This window comes from Saccopteryx bilineata, chromosome X (assembly GCF_036850765.1).
Source record: "Saccopteryx bilineata isolate mSacBil1 chromosome X, mSacBil1_pri_phased_curated, whole genome shotgun sequence".
NCBI lineage: Eukaryota > Metazoa > Chordata > Mammalia > Chiroptera > Emballonuridae > Saccopteryx > Saccopteryx bilineata.
The window spans coordinates 24,392,386-24,407,265 of NC_089502.1; the positions used below are offsets into that span (position 1 = coordinate 24,392,386).

The window sequence follows — 14,880 nt, forward strand, 5'->3', positions numbered from 1 at the left end:
TTGAACTATTGCAAATGTCAGCGCAGGAAAAAAAAAAAAAGGAGGGGGTGGTGGTGGAATGAAATTTTAGTATTACTACAGATACAGTTTTGACCTCGCAGAACTGCAGAAAGTATCTTGGGGATCAAGTGTTTGTGAACCTTGAACTACTACTTTATCAAATTATAATAGTTCTCTTCCTATTTTTCTAAGTCTTTTTAAAAAAATAGTAATGGATATTGAATATTGTCAAATGTCTTTTATGCATCTACTGACCTATAATGTGATTTAAAACGTGATGTAGTGAATTAATTTGAACCAACTTTGTGTATTGGAGATAAACCCACATTAGTCTTGATGTATTTAATACTTTTCCATTTATATATCTGTCTATATATTTAATACTTCACATGTTTAAATACCACAAGACACTTATTTATTTTTTTAAATAAATTTTTATTAATGTTAATGGGATGACATTAATAAATCAGGGTACATATATTCAAAGAAAACATGTCCAGGTTATCTTGTCATTAAATTATGTTGCATACCCCTCGCCCAGAGACAGATTGTCCTCCGTCACCCTCTATCTAGTTTTCTCTGTGCCCCTCCCCCTCCCCCTAACTCTCTCCCTCCCCCCTCCCTCCCTCCTGTGTCCTCCCTCCCCCCACCCCTGGTAACCACCACACTCTTGTCCATGTCTCTTAGTCTCGTTTTTATGTTCCACCAATGTATGGAATCATGTAGTTCTTGTTTTTTTCTGATTTACTTATTTCACTCTGTATAATGTTATCAAGATCCCACCATTTTGCTGTAAATGATCTGATGTCATCATTTCTTATGGCTGAGTAGTATTCCATAGTGTATATGTGCCACATCTTCTTTATCCAGCACAAGACACTTATTATTGTTGTTAATATTCTTTTAGAATTACCCATACCACATTTTTCCTTGTCATTTCTTCTTCTTTTTTTAGTTTTTAGTTTTTAAATTTTTTCAAATACAAGTGAAAGTTTATTTAGAAAATCACAGAGGTAGAAAAAGTGAGACAGTTGGTCTTTGCGGGCTCAGGAAGCAAGTTACAGAGGCAAAATAAAGGGTTCTCGGAGCTCGGGTGAGAGAGAGAGAGGGAGAGAGTGCATTCTTTGACATTCCTTGCTGTTGCTGTTGCTGTTGCTGTAAGGTTCTATCTAGGATCATTTTTATACTTCCTAATGAATGTCCTTAAACTTTTGTTTTAGTGTATGAAATCAGTTATTGTTTGAAGTTCAGTCCTTATTTTCCTTTTTTTGGATATAGAATTTGAGATGTGCAGATACTTTTTTTTTTTTTTTTTGTATTTTTCTGAAGCTGGAGATGGGGAGAGACAGTCAGACAGACTCCCGCATGCGCCCGACCAGGATCCACCCGGCACGCCCACCAGGGGCGATGCTCTGCCCACCAGGGGGCGATGCTCTGCCCCTCCGGGGCGTCGCTCTGCTGCGACCAGAGCCACTCTAGCGCCTGGGGCAGAGGCCAAGGAGCCATCCCCAGCACCCGGGCCATCTTTGCTCCAATGGAGCCTTGGCTGCGGGAGGGGAAGAGAGAGACAGAGAGGAAGGAGGGGGGGTGGAGAAGCAAATGTGCGCTTCTCCTGTGTGCCCTGGCCGGGAATCGAACCTGGGTCCCCCGCACGCCAGGCCGACGCTCTACCGCCGAGCCAACCGGCCAGGGCCGATACTTTGTTTTAAAACCTTTAGAATCTTTCAGCTCTTTCTGGCATTCAGTGTTCTTGTTAAATCATGAAGATAATATTGTCTTTTTTCCTTAGTTGCTTAAATGTTTTTTTTTCTTTGGTTTTCTGTAGCTTTATTGTAATGTGCCCAGATGTAGATTTCACTTCAGTTTTCAAAAACTGAATTCTTGGCTATTATTTCTTCAAATACTGCTTTTGTTCTATTCTCTTTATAGAATTCCAGTTGACCTTACCTCTTTTCACTATAGTCTATATAGCTATTCTTCTTTGCTGTGTTTAAGTTAATTTAATGAAGTATTCAAAATGCAAATATTTTTTCACTTATTTGTTTTTAAAGGTTTTATTATTAGAAACAATCTCAAATAGATGAGAAAGTAGAATAATATAATAACCCAATGATATATTATCAACCAGCTTTAATATTTGTCAACTGCAGACCAATCTTGTTTTATCTATAATCCTAACCATTTCCCTGTTCTGTTGAAATATAATTTCATCTGTAAATATTTCAGCATCTATTTCTTAAAGATTGTCTTTATAAAATGTTTCAGTTGACTCATAAATGTTAATTTTTAAAATACTTGGTGAAACAGGACTCAAAGATCCATATATTGTGATTGATATATCTCTTTAAGCCCTTTTTACTTGGAGGGTCCTCCACCCCATCATCTTTTATTTTACCTAGCAATATATTTGTTGAAGATATCGGGTCATTGTCCAATAGAGTTTCCCTGAGTCTGAATTTAGGTCAAGCCTTTAATTTTTTTAAGACAACTTCATAGGTGAGTGGTATATTCTTTTATCAGGATCAGAAGGCATATAATGTCTGGTTGTCTCTTGTGATGTGAACAGCCATTGATAGATGCCTAGGTCTTTTAATTTATTAGGCATCTTAAAATGGTAATGTTGTAATTCTATCATTCCTTCATTATATATTAGCTGAAATACTTAAATACAGAGACATTTCTTATCAATTGTTGGTTCCTGTATGAAGGCAGAATAAATGCTTGTTTTTAATTTTATCAGTTTTCAAAATAATGAATTGATTCACTGGCATCCTCCAGTTCTCACCAGTTAGGGTTTTATGTTTGTTTTATTCTCATTATAAACTCATTGTAAAAATGGATTTAAACATCTGATACATTTCCAAATATTTTTAGTTGATATAATTTGCTCTTTAAGGATCATCTTTGTTAAGATTTGAAATTAATGCAGATTATTTCTGTTTTATTCTAGTTTGCATTTATGTCGGATCCTCAGTGAAAATAAAAGCCAAGATAGTTCAAGTTACAGAGGTAAGGGTTTTAAAAGTATCATAGCTATTATTTTTGGCTTGGTCAATATTAGTAAGTATCCTGGTTTTCATCAAATTGTTATAAATGGAAACGAAAGGTATAAGATAACTCACGTTATATAAAGTTTTTAAAATAATACATTACAATTAAAATTAAAACTTTAGTATAGTAGGACTTTACATCTTTGTATAGAATGTTATTTGACCTGCATAATAATCATGATAATGCTTGGCTTTTATAATTGTGACATGGATTATTTAGACAAATTTCAGCAGTTGCTACCTGCATTAAAAATTACATAGGCTAGTTATCAGTCCTAAATAGAAGAGAAAGATGATTGTAATCTTATTTACACTAGGAAATTTCCAGAAACAGAGGTTCAGTGTTTTTACCAAAGCTGGTTCTGTTTAGGTGGTATCTAGGGATCTTGTTAAAGGCAATTGTCATGGAAAACATTAAAAGCAAAGGAGTTGTAATTGCATATCACAAATAGAATTTATTAAGTAGAATGATAAATGAAATGCTGTTAGACAGGATATAAATTTCTAGTCATTTTAATTTTGAAGGGTGTCACTATTTAACATCATCAGTTTAAAATTAGGCATATGGATTTAGAAAAGGAGAGGCAAAAAATTATATCTAGTAAGTTTAAAGTATTTTCCTACCTAGCTTTCATTGGGTAAAACCCTTAACAGTTTTTTTTCAATCTAGGAGAAATAATACATAACTAATATTCTATTTTAGCCCCAAAGCTATTAGATAAAATCCATTGTAGTTATTTAAATTATGCCTTCGTGAATAGAAGATTAAGAACAGAATGATTTTCTGTAGATTAAGTTTGCTTTTGTTTTATAAAAAAATTATATATTTCTTAATATGAGCTTATATACTTTTTAAAGAAAATTTGGCTTTTTGAGTGGAAAGCATTTTTTTAACAAATGAATGAGCCATTTTTTTCTGTCATTTGAGTAAGATCTATTTTAAGACAACATTCCTAGCCTGAGTCCCCAAAGTTATTTTTGAACTCATTCTGCTTATAAAATTGCTTGACCACTAAGAAAGATTTCTTTAAAATATTTTTTCATAAGGATTTCTGAAGTTGATATATAATGCCTTTTTTAAAAAAAATTAAAAAATTACATTGATGAGAGAGAAAGAGAAAAGCATCAACTCGGTTCACTTAGTTGTTCCATTTTATAGTATAGTCATTGATTATGTTTCGTATGTGCCCTGGCCAGGGTTGAACCTCTGACTTCTGGTGCAACTGGTCGACACTATTCACTGAACCACCCTGCCAGGCTATAATGTCTTCCTTTTTGAATAAGTCAGATGGCCACCAGAAGTATAAGAAAGTAAAAAGAAAAAAAAAAGACTTCCCTCCCTCCCTCCCTCCTTCCCTTCCTTCCTTCCTTTTTGTAAAATTTTTTATTGATTTTAGGGAGAGAGAAACATTGATTTGTTGTTCGACTTATCCACATATCTATTGATTGATTCTTGTATGTGCCCTGACTGGGGATTGAACCCTTAACCTTGGCTTATGGGGACAATTCTCTAACCAACTGAGCTATCCGGCCAGGGCAAGACTCCTAGCACTTGGATACTTATTTTTTTTTTCTCCATGTTTAAAACAAAATTTTAATTTTTTTTTGTATTTTTCTGAAGCTGGAAACGGGCAGAGACAGTCAGACAGACTCCCGCATGCGCCAGACCGGGATCCACCCGGCACGCCCACCAGGGGCGATGCTCTGCCCACCAGGGGGCGATGCTCTGCCGGGACCAGAGCCACTCTAGCGCCAAGGAGCCATCCCCAGCGCCCGGGCCATCTTTGCTCCAGTGGAGCCTTGGCTGCGGGAGGGGAAGAGAGAGACAGAGAGGAAGGAGGGGGGGTGGAGAAGCAAATGGGCGCTTCTCCTATGTGCCCTGGCTGGGGATTGAACCCGGGTCCCCCGCACGCCAGGCCGACGCTCTACCGCTGAGCCAACCGGCCAGGACCCAAAATTTTAATTTCTCAGTTAACTTTGATCTTGTTTGTGATTGGAACTCTCAGTGGGTAAGAGAAAGAGTTCTCAAACTCTAAGCAGCATAACAGAGGATGATTACTCTTATTTTTAAATGGGGCTGTGTGGATAACTATCAGCTACTGTTAACCCTTTGAATAGGGAGTTTTTTCATGCTCGCTGACCCCCAGGGGTGAGTTTGTTTTCCAAAAATGAAAGTAGTTCCAGTTACAGTTTTATTAACTTAAAATCATGTTTGTTTGATAACCAATTTATGGAAACAAGAAGAACATACATTTGCCTTTTTTAAATGTTCCCTTACACATTTTAAAAATAATTATTTTGTACTCTGGATGGTCAGGAGGCATGAGGATGTATATGAACGTTCATACTGCTCAAAGGGTTAATTTGCAATGTTGTTCTGTTGGGCAGAAAAAATGTATTATGCTCACTTTGTTAAAGATTACGCTGCCCACGAGGAGGCCTTCGCCCAGGTGATATTAATGTGTGTTGAGAATCCTTGTAGCCTGGGGCTTGGTTTTGGGATTAAGCCTTTCCCACCCTTTTTTGATGTGGGGTGGTACAATCCAATCATGCCTCAGAGAAGTGACTTTGTATTAGAGACTTCCCTATTATGTATATTGGATTAAGGGTTTGGATTTCTACACTATAAAATGGGGTCGGAGCGGGAGCTGGCGCTCTTGGTTCCTGAGATTAGCAGAGGAGAGCAGAGAAAAGCCACGTGGAGGAGGCCAGGAGAAGCAGCCAAGATGGCGGAGTGCTGAGTGAGATGCCAGTTTGTGTAGAGTTTGTATCTGGGATAAGGAAGGAGATGGGGAACAGAGGTGAATAAGTCTGGTGAGCTAGAAACCTTTGATTCTAGGAAACTCAGATAAGTCAGTAGCTTTGTGAGCACTGAATGTGAGTGGGTTTTGGAGCCCAGTGTGTATTTTTACTTGCCCGCCGGGTGCAAGCTAGAATTAAAGACTATGGCCCATCAGTTTTTGGCTCTGCTGTTTCTTTACCGACTGTCCGAATCCAATACGAACCTGCAAGAGCCGGGCTGCTGTGATGGTGGCCCTGGCTGTGGCTATTGGCTTTACATGTTCTGATTCACGTTTGAAACCAAAACTGTTTGGAGCAGGGCTGCAATGGCTGAATTTGCTGGTACTCTCTTGTTTGCCTGCAGCACTTCCTCATCACACACACTATTTGCTTCCATCTGCCAGCAATCCAGCTTTGGTTGGAGTGCCTCAGGTGCTATTCCAGGCAGGAACTGGATGCTGATTCTTCAGAATTCCCTTTATTCCACGGGGATCAAGTTTGGGTTCCCTCTGCCCTTTCCCTTTTGTCCCTCCCTTGAATTGATTTCAGTTCAAGCAGGCGCTTTCCCTTGCACACACACACTATTTTACTTTGTTCTTGTTTTATAAGTCCCTGCCCTCAATAAAATTACATTGTAATGATGACTGATAAACAGGAGTATTCCTAGTGATACTCAACATAACCAAGAACTAGTGTCTTCAGTGTTCAAATCCCACAATGTACAGCTAAGACATCTCAGAATCTCTAGATGTCCAACTTGTGGCTATTCTTAAAACTGCTTTTTCTGAAATGTTAACGTTAAGATAAAATTGTTATCTTTTGTGTAGAATTTTAAGGGCTGTAAGGTTACCTCCCCATTGTAAATGCAAAGTTTTTCAACTTTAGTATAGATTTTATAGATTTTTTGGGTCTAGCTGGTAGTCTTAAGATACCACTTACTATTTCCATAGATAAAATGGAATAGGAGTTCCATTTAATATTTAAATGGGCATTTAAATAATTTATGAGTTGAATATTTTTGCCATTTTTGGATTACATTGTGATTGTCATTATGTCACTCATTATCAGCAAAATGAGCTGGGCTATTCTCCATTTTAATCTTCTGTGGTTAAGGTTAGAACTCCTTCAGCCCCATTAACCCATATTCTTAGGGGAATTTATGTTATTCTCAGCTCTTTTGTGCTTCTAAGAGTGATTGCTTTTTAAAACAAATTTAGTTACCTAGATAACTTTAAATAAGTTTTATTTGTTATAAAAGCATTTTATATACTTTCTAAAAAAATTAAAACAATTGATTTTTTTTAGAGAGAAAGGAAGGGAGAGAGAGAGAGACAAATATCGATTTGTTCCACTTATTTATATATTCACTGATTGATTCTTGTATGTGCCCTGACCAAGGATTAAACCTGCAACTTTGGCATATCAGGACAATGCTGTAACGAAAGAAGCTACCTGGCCAGGGCTAAACGCATTGTATTAATAGAAAGTGAAAGCATGAAATTTACCCCATATTCCTGCCATATTAACACATAGAATGTTTGCTTTGCATTTTAGCTTTTATATAGTTTATTATAAGCATAATGAAGCCATATTTGTGAAAAAGGTAGACTATATATAATAAATATAAATATACTTAATAAAAGATAAGTATATTTAAATAAGTTCACAAAGAATTGGAATAATTGGCTATATTTCTTCAGCTAATAACTTAATGGACAGATTTATTTCATTGTAAAATACTATTTTTATTGTTTAAAGGATGATTGATAAAAGTTTTGATTTCTGTTATGTTTCTTTTTTGTAACTAGTAGTCAAACCAAAGGAGGTGCCCACTGGGGGGGGTGCTCTGCCCCTCTGGGGCGTCGCTCTGTCGCGACCAGAGCCACTCTAGCGCCTGGGGCAGAGGCCAAGGAGCCATCCCCAGCGCCCGGTCATCTTTGCTCCAATGGAGCCTTGGCTGCGGGAGAGGGAGAGAGAGACAGAGAGGAAGGAGAGGGGGAGGGGTGGAGAAGCAGATGGGCGCTTCTCCTGTGTGCCCTGGCTGGGAATCGAACCTGGGACTTCTGCACGCCAGGCCGACGCTCTACCATGGAGCCAACCGGCCAGGTCCTGTTTTCCTACTTTTAATGAGAGGAAGGAGATAAAGTTTTTAGTGTATAGGACTAAAGAAAAATATGCTGGAAAGAGATGGTATTCACCTGACCATTAATCCCCCCATAAGGATTTCTTCTCTAGGAAAGGGGGCTATGCTATTTAAGTGAATGAGACTGCTTGTGGTTAACTGTTCTCATAGAACAGCTGTTTTATGTATATATGTACATATGCAACTATTTTAGTTTTAACTCTGGTGGAAATAGAAGAAAAAAGATTTAGATTTAGGGAGAAATTTCTCTGATAGTAGGATATGGACAAAACTTGATTTTATATTTAACTGCTGTTTCCCTTTTTTTTTTTTTTTTTTTTTTTTTTTTTACAGAGAGAGAGAGATAGGGACAGACAGACAGGAATGGAGAGAGACACCTTAGTTGTTCATTGATTGCTTTCTCATATGTGCCTTGACCAGGGAGTTCCAGCAGACTGAGTAACCCCTTGCTTGAGCCAGGGGCCTTGGGTCCAAGATGGTGAGCTTTGCTCAAACCAGATGAGCCCGTACTCAAGCTGGCGACCTCAGGGTCTTGAACCTGGGTCCTCTGCATCCCAGTCCAACGCTCTATCCACTGCGCCACCACCTGGTCAGGCTATATTTACTGCTATTCCTTACCTGTTGTCAGTATTGTCCTGAGATTGAATTGACTATAATTTGAATATATGTGGAAAAAAATCTGTGAAATCTACTCTTGAGAGGAATGGTTAATTTAGTATATACCCACCTACTTTTGCACAATGAGTTCTGTGCAATCATAGAAAATAATTTTGGAGACTTTCCTCACGTGAGCAAATGTTTTTAAAAATGTGGGGATATCAGAATATCAAATGGTAAGCACTGTGAATGCAAATATGTAAAATATGTGGATATATAGAAAAAGAGTGTAAGGAAATGCTCAGGCAGTAATTATGTTATAGTAGTGGAGCCAGGGTTAGCTTTTTCCTATTTTTTCAAGTAAAGCAATAAAAGTATACTTTTTCTTTTCATTGATGTTGATAATAAATCTCAGAAGTAGGAAATATATGGTAGGTCTTCCTCAGAGGCTCTGCCTTTCATATTCAAGAGACTGTGTCCATGCTGACCTGTGGTAGCACAGTGGATGGGGCGTCAACCTAGAACGCTGATGCTGAGGTCTCTGGCTTGCCAGGTCAAGGTACATGCGCAAGAAGCAACTATGATGAGTTGATGCTTCCTACTCCCGCCCTTCTCTCTCTCCTTTCTCTGGAATCAATAAATAAAGTCTTGAAAAAAAGAATAAAACGAGATGGTGTCCAGCCTGCCTGGTGGTGGTGCAGTGGATAAAGCAGGGATCCCCAAACTTTTACACAGGGGGCCAGTTCACTGTACCTCAGACTGTTGGAGGGCCGGACTATAAAAAAAACTATAAACAAATCCCTATGCACACTGCACATACCTTATTTTAAAGTAAAAAAGCAAAATGGGAATAAATACAATATTTAAAATAAAGAACAAGTAAATTTAAATCAACAAACTGACCAGTATTTCAGTGGTAACTAAAAATAAGACAGTCCCCATCTTTTGGGGGTAAAATTAATATAAGACAGGGTCTTATAATAGTGGAAACATGGTGTGTAGTAATGTGGGGGGAGACTTTTGGGCAGAGGGAGGTTATGGGACCATTATGTTGTACATTTGGGGGAGTATGGGGGCCATTGTACTGTGTAGTAATGGTTATAGTGCTTTGCCTTTCTTCCTACTTCTGCTGTTGTTTCACACTGCTTCCAGTGATGTGGGGCACTGCAGCCACAGACCGGATGTGCGTCATATGATGCGTTTCCGGAGCCCTGACATGTGCGTCCTGCGTCACCGAAAATGGTACTGTACGTGAGCCATGCTGCGCTTTGCAGAACCGCCACATACAATACTCCAGGAGCACAGAATGCGGGTGAAAGAGGTGCCCCTCCGGAAGTGCGGCGGGGGCTGGATAAATGACCTCAGGGGACGCATGCAGCCCGTGGGCCATAGTTTGGGGACCCCTGGGATAAAGTGTCAACTTTTGAGATGCTGAGGACGCAGGTTCAAAACCCCAAGGTCACTGGCTTGAGTGCAGGCTCTCTGGCTTGAGCGCCAGGTTCCTTGTTTGAGTGCAGGATCATCAGTATGATCCCAAGGTCTCTGGCTTGAGTCCAAAGGTTGCTGGTTTGAAGCCCAAGGTGGTTGGCTTGAGCAAGGGGTCACTGGCTCAGCTGGAGTGGTCAAGACATGTATGAGAAGCAATCGGGGAACTAAAAGTGACACAACTATGAGTTGGTGCTTTTCATCTCTTTCTATTCCTGTCTCTCTCTCTCTCTCTTTCTCTCTCAAAAAAAAAAAAAAGACAAAAAGACATTGTTTTCTTACATTCTTTCTCTTATGTTCAACAGATTTCCAGCAAGCTCTCTATGAGTTATCACACCATGTCATTAAAGGAAATCTAAAACAAGAACAGGCATCTAATGTTTTTAGTGAAATTAGTGTAAGTATGTATATGTATATATTTTTTAATTTAATTGTTACCTACTTCTTTAGCTTTTGATACATCTCTAAAATGTGTAACGTAAATTTAATTTTATTCACAATGAAATGTTTTAAGGTAATATTGGTAAGTCATTTTTCCTAGACAAATAAAGATATTTTAATTTTTTTGTCTGGTTGTTAGTAAAGCAGAAAATGTTATATAAGCTAAGAGGATATAAAAATGCTTGCACTGTAATGAAATCAAGATTTAGTTAATTTAATATGCTACTGTAAAAAATAATTTGGCTAGGATATTTTTCTCCCAGTATAGCATATTAAGGCATTTTCTTTTGTTTGTGGTTATGGTTAGAAATTAAATATATTTCCAAATTGAGGATTATATAATTTTATATTGAGGATACATAACTGTAATGTTTACTTGATGCCAATTTTCATGTGTTGGTTGTTTTAGAAAATGTTAACTAGATTTTTTCCTAACCTTTAAGTTGTGATTTTGTTTCACTCTTATTTATTAGAGAATTTAAGTTAGATTCCCTTTAAGTTGTGATTTTGTTTCACTCTTATTTATTAGAGAATTTAAGTTAGATTCAGACTAGATAGTTTTCATGGTGGTTTGGTATTTGACTTAAAAGATGAGCTCTGAAATTACAAGGATGTTAAGGGTGCTTATTGTAAATCAGTAGTTAAGTTTGAATTTTTACAAATGGTGTATTATTCTATCAGACTGGATTTTAAACTTGTATAAATGTAATTATCTGCCCAGTTGAGAACACCTTCATAATAAGCATTATTGAAATGGGACCTGGAGCTTTTTGATATTAGTATAAATTTCCCCTGTGCTGCTTTAAGCTTCTGTAGCCTCTTTCTGTGTGGTAGGTAATCTCCTTTGTATGGTTTTTGTGCTTTTCCAAGGATGGTCTTAAAGGACTTCTATGTTTAGCTGTTGTAATTCCTCCTCATGCCTCCTATTGAGATATATTTGAACAGTAAGGCTTTAAAATGAGTTTCTCTTTTGTACCTATACTGTCTCTATCTGATAACAGCAGCATTAGCTATGTTGGAGCGGTCTATTCCTTAAACAGTTAATATTCCATCTTCGAAAACTCTTGTTTTGCTCTATTATTTCTGGTTTTCAGGTAGCTTTGAGTACTTTCATTCAAGTAGATGTCAGGAATGTTTATAGCCCTTAAGAAACTTGAGACTAAAATCTGGTCAACAATTAAGTATATTTTATTCTGTAAATTGGGCACCAATTTAGGATTTAGTGTGGTCATGGAATCTGATCCTAATACTTTATTGGAAATGAGTAGTCCAAAAGAACTTAACGTATATTTGGTTTTTACCTTCCACTTTCTCTTAAGTATTTAGTGATATATATACTTCTGCAGCTGGATTGCCTGTGTTATGGCTTTTCCATAGTCCCATATATTACTATTCTGTGTCTTAGCCACAGAAGCATATCTTGCATATCTCTTACAGATGCCAGTTTGTTCTTTAGAATTAAGTTTCTCTCCTTTAGTCTCTGAAAATAGGTTAATTTTAGGGTTGCTATAGTGCCAGCAAACTAATTGAAATAATTGAACTGTGATCCTTACGAATGGAAAACGGTTCCATAATTGGTCATGGGAGTGGGAAATGCTGAAGATTTCATGCTGAAATGAGGGGAGAATTTTGGGTCAGTTTCTCCAAATGCTACAGACATCAGTGCATAAGGAAAACAAAGATAGATTTTTGGTAATTATTTTCATCTTCGGAGAATTTTGAGTTATGGAACAACAGCTTGTAATTGTTCTTGTATTTTTTAAATTTCTGTTCTTTTGATACCAGTATGATTTTTGCATATATCAGTGTTGGCTCAGGCACAAGCACAGCATTTAAATTTTTGGATGAAAAATGTACCACTTTAATAATCTTGCTTTAGGTAGGTGTGAAGTACTCGAAATTCCAGTGGTTTCTAAAGTGAAACTTCATTGGCAAAGTGTTCCTCATTCGTGTTCTTTAGTGTATCCTGAGGTGCTTGTTTAGGGTTCTGTTTGATTTCTTTTAATCAAGTTATTTTCATGGTAGACATTTAAACACATTTTCTAACAGTTGTCTCCCATTTTTAATTTTCTCTATGTTATGAAACTTGAAGATATTTTTTGGTCAACATAGTAGTGTTGGGGTTTTGTTAGTTTTTAATTTTTACTGAGGAGTGTCATTCTGAAGCTCTAATACTTGCTGATGTATTATTCTAGTATTCACTATGAATAATTATATTTTTAAAATTAGGAATTTCGTGAGGATTTGCCTTCCATTCTTGCTGATGTATTCTGCGTATTAGGTAGGTATTAAGTCTTTATTTCACCTGTAAAAAGTGCTGGTTGGTAAATTAATATACTTTGTTAAATTGTTTCAACCCAAGGATTTTACAAATGTACAAATGTTTCTTCAAATCTATATACTATATCATTTTTTTACTTTATAAAGAATATAGTATTATAAATCCAATGTAAGTATAATCACTATTTTTAAAGTAGTTTTACGATAGCTTTAGTTTATAGTTTAAATAGTTTGAGTTTTTCAGAATGAATCTTTATATAAGATTAAGCTAAATTAAGTCATTTCAAGTAAATAAGCCAAATTTTCTGAAGTTAACTTAGTCTGAATTATTCCGATTTTGGTATAATTAATCTTATCACTGCATGTGAAAATCTCAAACTTAGGACACTCTAGAGATACTTACTTTGCGATTGCACTTGATTCTTCTTAATTTTAGAAAGAGCAAGAAGAGCCAAAGTAATCAAAATTAGCTTTGTTTTGATGATGAAAGAACCAGTTTTGGAAATAGCAAATTCTCTATTTTTCCAGAGTAAATAAGAATTCATGCAATATAAAAAAGTAGTATTCCTTCTACAAAAGGAACTGTCCCTCCATGGGAAGCATGAGTTTAAAAAATTTTAATTTATGTTACTGATTTATTTTTCTGTTTCTAGATATGAATTAAAATGACTGAGCATTTTCCCATCAGTCTTAGGCTATCTATAACTTTGATCTAACAGCAGACATTACCAGACATTGTAGTATTCACTTTAAAATAAGACTTAACCTCTCTGAAATCTGAAATTCAGTGGGCAACAAGAGTTTATAATGAGGGGTTGTGACCTGTGTGAGAAAACAGTGAACATAAATGCCTTTAAACTACATGTATTTACATGAATAAATCTAAAGGAGTAATGTTGAGCAAAATAAGAAATTTACAAAAGATTACAAACATATAATTCTATTCACGTTGAAGACAAAAAGGGGCAAATTCAGACAAGACTGTATGTATGCATGTCATTTGGCAAACTGGACCCGTACATAGAGGGCAGGAGAGATTGAAGAGGCCGACCACTCCAGATTAGTGTGTGGCAGATTTAGTAAGCAAGGGAACTTGCCTACAAGGCTTATCTCCTATGGCTGCAAACTAGTGGGTCTCCACAGCTGCCTGCCAGAATCTTCAAGTTCATGTCAAGTTCCTATCGTGGTTTAGTCACGTGTACCATATACTGTCCAGCAACACATTGCTCTCTTAAGGCTGCCTTCTTGAAAATGTCCTCCACTATGGGAACAGTGGGGAGAACTTTAAAAAAAAAGGACTTCAGAGTTTGTCAAAATGGAATAAATTATTTTAGCTCGTTAATTCTAATTCCTAGAATTAGGTAGATTACTTAAATGGCTTACTGAGAGTCTGGAATCTGATCTTAAATCTAAATGCCTGGTGCTTGACCCTTCAGAATGTTTAAGATTTCGTAACAGCAGTAATTTCAGAAACAGGTAAAAATGTATGGACTGTGAGTGAGAAATTAAAAGTTCAGACAATTGATGAGGTGACCATCTGTCCCAGTCTTATTTTCCCTGGCATCATTGTAAGCAGTGCCTTCTTTCAGTATTAAAACTGTCTGGTTTATACCAGCGCCAACAACACCCCTTGTGTGCTTAATTTTTAAAGTGGAACTACATCGATTACATTTTGTTGCAAATACATATAGTATGAAACAAGTTTCAAATAGAAATTTATTTTTACTATAAATTTATAAGACAAAACAATTTGTAGCTAATATTTTCTGGAAGCTGTTATTTCTTGATAGTGTCAGGAGTGTACTTTATGTCTTTCTTTGGTTATTCATCAGTTATCAGCTTCTTGTCAAGTTCTAATAATTTCTTTATTGACTTATTTTATTAGGGTATATTTACCTTCATAGGTATTTAGTAATGTAAATTATTGTTATAACTCGTTGCTTGGTACTAGTAACATGAATTCCTGAAGGTGATGTTCGGTTGCTCTTGAGAAATTCTTTTAGCCTATCCAGACAATTTTTACAAGCAAGATTTAGGACAGCAAACTTGGAAAGAGAATTTTTCTCACCTGCCCCCTCACTTACCCCCACCCTTGGCAGAAAA

General features: G+C 36.7%; 1 protein-coding gene across 11 annotated transcripts in view; it reads left to right on the forward strand.

Annotated features, from left to right (window-relative positions):
- Positions 1–14,880, forward strand: part of THOC2 (THO complex subunit 2) — a 155,520-nt gene that overhangs the window by 22,147 nt on the left and 118,493 nt on the right. For all 11 annotated transcript variants that reach the window (XM_066248608.1, XM_066248603.1, XM_066248605.1 and 8 more), the window contains exons 2-4: positions 2,951–3,009; positions 10,362–10,453; positions 12,727–12,778. In XM_066248608.1, the coding sequence (XP_066104705.1) occupies positions 2,951–3,009; positions 10,362–10,453; positions 12,727–12,778 (203 nt within the window). The remainder of the gene's footprint in view (positions 1–2,950; positions 3,010–10,361; positions 10,454–12,726; positions 12,779–14,880) is intronic.